Below are 5,087 nucleotides of genomic sequence, written 5' to 3'. Positions count from 1 at the left end.
CCGCCCGCCTCTGTCCGGGCTTCATTAGTAACCTGATAATTCCCCGGCAAAGCCCCGGCAGCGGTTCCACCACGGAGTAATTGCAGGACGGTAACGTGAGCTGATGGCGGCCGGGGATGGATCCTCGCCCTTATTGATTTTGACAGCTAAATTGTTAACCGAGAGGGAAATCAGATGAAAGCCATTTTAGAATAAATACAAGACATTAGGTTTAAACATTGAGGTTTCAAAAAAGCCCAATAAACCCCTCGGAAACTCTACCCACGGCCCACCAGCTCGTCCTCCCCTCTGTCCTTAGCAATGCAGAGGGACAGGGGACCTGGACAAGTGTGGAGGAGTGGGACAGAGAAAGGACAATTTAAACCACCCGTCCATGCTGGCAGGGTCTGAATTAGCTCCGACTGCTCCAGCAGAAACACGTAGGAGTTTTCACGGCCACAGGCACGAACAGCTTGTCCCCCTCCACACAGTGTGGGCTCTGCCTGCACCCCAGGACCATGCGGGGCTGCAATGGCCAAGGACACAGCCCAGCAGCACGGAGGGGTCTCTAACCCTGACAGACCAGGCACTCCAGGGCCTGCAAAGTCCAACCAGGCTGAGGAACAGGGTGGCTGCAGCCCAGCTCCTGCCTCTCCCTGGCCTTCAGACCAAGTCCTGGCCCTGGAGGCAGCTGCTCTCCTGCTCTGGCTACCTGCACACAGCTCTTGGGGAGTTACTGAGCACTGGCACCACCCTCATCCACTTCCTTACCCTCCATGTATCCCCCCCACTGCTGGAGTTCCTACAAGGCAGGGACCAGGATGCATCACCAAGCCCCAGCAGAATCCTGGAATTTAGGGTGGGGGCTGGTATGTGCTCCCCATGAGCAGAGACATGACTTGGTACCTGTTCAAAGTGAGGGAGTCACCATAGGCAGGAAGATTGTTGAGGAAAAACCCACACCCTGGCCAAGCTGAACATTGTCCTTCAGACCCCACTGCGCTCCCAGGGCTTTGCTGGAAATATAGGGAAAGCAAGAAGTTCCTAAGAGGGACAGAATCAAATACCAAAGGTAAAAACCAGCCCCCAGACTCCTTCTGAGCAGAGCAGGCCACCCAGCCCAGCTGTGTCCCACCACCAGCATGACAACCTCTGTACTCACGCTTCAGAGCCAGCACATCCCCCGAGGCGCTGCCACGCTCCAGGCCTGCTCTGTGACCGTCAAGATGCCAAGCCCCAGAGCTGGCCCTGACAGATGTTCCTGAGCATTCACCTCCTTCCACCTTCAAGGCTGGAAACTCCCAGGTTTTGCTGTGCCAGCTGCCCAAGAGGTGCAGAGCCTTTGGGAAGCCACAGCATTCCTGGGAAGTGCAGGCAGGAGCGCCTGCCAGGCTGGCGGGAATGACTGGCACAAACACCGACCTGCAATAAAGCTCCCCCAGGTCTGGGTCTGGCTGAAGGGCAGACAAGGCACTTCTGTCAGTGCCCGTGGCAGGGCAAAAAAAAATAATTAAAAAGGAGACTACAGCTATTGTACCCAGATCTGTATCACTCTGCTCCGGCCCATGCCAAGCATCTACCACCCTCACTTCCTGCTTGCCACCCTCGCTTTCCTGGAGGAAAACATGCATTTTAAATGTTTATTTAGAGCCGTAAGAATTTCAACAAATTGCATCTAAATACAAACAGATATCAAAGGATGCTGCTGGCAGGAACACGGCCACATGCCTGATTTGAATCTATGTATTTTCCAAATTCCTAATAGAAGTAGAATTGGTTGCTTTTCTAAATAGCCCAGGTCCAGATCCAGAGGACTACTAACTTTTGACCACGGAAGAACAACGCACGGGCTGTTCACAGAGGAATGTAAATGGGTGTTACTGACATTCAGAGGGGTGCAAGCTTCCAAGGATATGACTTTTCTTGTTACTCAGGTACCCAAAACCTAGAAAGCAAATATTTAACAGCACAAGACCTCCTTTTGAACTATTCAGGATTTTAACAATCCATCCCAACAAACACAGATCTCTTGCCAATGCCTGGTTTGGAAACATGAAGCTCTGCCTGGAGGTGGGTGCATCACTGTAGGACACAAACCTCACTTTGTTACACCGGGGAGCAACCCCTGCATGCAGTAACCAGGGGCTGCTTAAAAGTCATCTTCCTGCTCTTGCTTGAGACCAACTGCTGACCAGCTTGGGGAAGCAACTCCAGTGTGACCAACAAGGTTAATATTCACCATAGAAAGGGCTGGAGAGAACAGATATTAACACCAGCAGAGCCACATCCCCTGGGCCCGAGTGCACAGGCGCCTCAACACCCCCTGCACACACAGCGCTGCGCCTGCTGAGGACAACATGCTGCCAGACAAGGCTCCTTCCTCAGATTTCTATTTTGCAGTAGCATTTAGGGAGAAGAACGTGTTGCAGACCAAATGGTTTAAGTGAAATAAATGGTGGTAAACCAGGCACGTGGTGCAGACAGCCCCCAGCACACCACAGAACCCTTCACCTCCTCACACCGAGACACAAGCAACTGCCTTTGCCAGCCCCTGCAAAGCAGAGCTGGAGCAGTCGGTGGGAGCTGCCCAGGTTGTGTGCCCGACAGATGTTTGAGGCTGCAGTGCTCTTCTCACACTGCACATTTGGTTTAGGAGGAGCTCCAGTGAAGGCAAACACAAGATGTGGTACTGCACAGACCTTGGTGGTGTGTCAGCTCCTACGTGGAGACACGTACCCACAGCCTTAAGGACAGGGAAAATACCTGTGCTGGGTCATAGCTTGTCTTCAGGTTACTGTGACAAACACCTACCTGGAAGTTTGAAATCAAAATGCAAAATAAACTTGGTTTGGTGCATATAAAACACAGCATGCACAGTTACTAAAAGTATTGCAAAATCTATTTAAAATGAGTTTTATTGAGATGAAAAAGTTTTCCATGGTAACTACAGAATGTTAATTACAACCAAGTGCTTCCCCTCCATTAAAAACACAAATTGGAATATGTTTTGTTCAAAAATACTTTAAAAAGTAATCAGTTAAATGGAGTATTTTTGGATGTGCTTTACTCCACACACTGGTTACTGTTTCTAATCTTGCTAATGAATGCACACTAACGAGAGGTTGTCTGCGTGTTCATCAGAGGCTCTGAAGGGAACCTACTTCTCTGAACAGTGTTCAGCTGTGGAGCCAGCCTGGCAGGAAGGAGAGCTCAGCAGAGCACCTGAGCTGCCCCACCGCAGCGTGCCAGGGACAGCCCTGCCACAGCCTCCATCTCACCCTACAAAGTACAAAAGCATCGGAGGGCCCTGGCTACACAAAGCAGTGTTTTTCTTGCTACCATTCATAAGCATCATCTTCTGGATTTCCAGGCAGCTCTGGAATAAGGAGCAGTCCTTTTCTTATCCGGTGGTTTGAAGTAAGAATAAACAGGTGCTGCCGCGTACTCGGCATCTGGATTTTCTGCCATCATTTTCAGCTTGGCTTCGATGGCCTTTATTTTTGCACTGACACTGGAAAGAGGAAAAACAGAGCAGAAATTGAGCTTGATCTTCAAGTGGAATCAGACTACAGCAACCCAGAGGTTTTGCTGACATGTGAACACTCAGTCACACAAGGAGGGGCCAGGCAGCCCCCACTGCCATGCGGGCAGGATCTGCTGCATAAAGGCCACACGGTTTCATGTCAACCCTCAGCACAGAGTTGCTCCTCCAAGATCTGTCACAGCACCACCAAACACTGGTCTTTGCACCTAACTCAGCAGTTTCTCGAGGACACTGAGTGAGACAAGTACACAAAAAGGCTTCCTACTTAATGTAAAATGATGTCATGTGAAGAGGTCTGAGCATGTGCAGCAGAGCAGCTCTGACCAGGCTGCTGAACAGCAGAGAAATGAAAGCCAGACTTCCTCCCAGCTACAAGACCGCTTGGGATGGGAAAACCCCAGACTCTAATTAGGTCAGGAAGAAACATTATTTCAGCATTAACAGGGTTTATCCCAAAGGGAGAAGCTATCCTAGGTTACACCCTAAATTCCTAGGACTTTTGTTACTCGCTATCCTCTGCTGGACTCTCTGGACTGAGGAAGGCTCCCTTCTCTGCTCTGGCTTCTTGCAGCTTCCATCCTCAATCAAAACTCCTTCATGTCACTGACCTAGCTAACCATCTGCACGACCCAGGTCTCTGCTCAGTATCTCCTAGCATGTTACTTCTGAATTCCAAACTCATTGTCTGTAGGCAAATTGATTATCCCTAGTTCTGGTTCCTTAGAGGGTTCCTCTGACAGGACACAGGAAAATCCCAAACCCTTTCAACCAAACTGAATTAGGGAAGCAGCACCATGTGCTTTAGGTGAATGGAGGGGCTGGACAATTCAACCACATCCCACAGAGACAAACCACCAGCCCTAATGCTGGCCAAAAAAAAAGTTTGATATGAAGGACTACCTGTGATTTTGTTTTAGTCTTTTGTCTCTATAATAGAAATTCTTGCTCATAAGAATTTTGTTTAATCTATGTAATACAAAACCTCTCACTGAAATTCACATGAAGAAACACAAAGCATATTCTGGCCAAAGAAGCTGGAACGTTGCACATTCCCAATTCCTCTCCTCACCTCTTTCCTTCCCACTGCCTTAATAGCTTCAAGTGTTAGAAAATAAACTCCCAGCCTGAGGAGTCTCACATCAACTGAGTTACTCTGCAGTAGGCTGCCTTTCTAAACCCAGCTCTTCTGTTCCATTTTTAGCACAAAGACAATGCCAACAACTCCAGATCTTGTAGCAGAAGTTAGTTCCCTGCCACCCCCACAGCTTGGTCACCTCTCACTCAACCCTCCTCCTACCTGAGGTTAGACTGGGGTGGCTCCGTGCTGGAAGATGGCTCCAGACTGATTGGAAGGATCTTCTCATTTTTATTGTGATCATATCTCTGTGAACAAGAGACGAAGGACTGAAGTCAGATGGACTTAAGAACAAAGACATGCTGGGCCACAGATAGGAATTATTTTTGTGTTGTTATGTCTTTCCATTCAGAGAGCAGACAATGCCATGCAGACTGAACTGATTATTGATGCAGGTTCTTCCCCATACTCTGGCCAGGCAAGCCCTGA

The 5,087-nt window shown here is 49.2% G+C and overlaps 1 protein-coding gene across 1 annotated transcript in view; it reads right to left on the bottom strand.

The window, feature by feature from the left end:
- Nucleotides 1-2,874: 2,874 nt before the first annotated feature.
- Nucleotides 2,875-5,087, bottom strand: part of RBM18 (RNA binding motif protein 18) — a 4,289-nt gene continuing 2,076 nt past the window's right edge. The window contains exons 3-4 of the mRNA XM_009998835.1: nt 4,821-4,906; nt 2,875-3,490 (exon numbers count right to left, since the gene is read on the bottom strand). Of these exons, the coding sequence (XP_009997137.1) occupies nt 3,331-3,490; nt 4,821-4,906 (246 nt within the window). The 3' untranslated portion in view covers nt 2,875-3,330. The remainder of the gene's footprint in view (nt 3,491-4,820; nt 4,907-5,087) is intronic.

The sequence above is a fragment of the Chaetura pelagica genome, unplaced genomic scaffold (genome assembly GCF_000747805.2).
Source record: "Chaetura pelagica isolate M959 unplaced genomic scaffold, ChaPel_1.0 scaffold405, whole genome shotgun sequence".
NCBI classification, from domain to species: domain Eukaryota; kingdom Metazoa; phylum Chordata; class Aves; order Apodiformes; family Apodidae; genus Chaetura; species Chaetura pelagica.
This window is presented reverse-complemented; position numbering and strand designations above follow the sequence as displayed.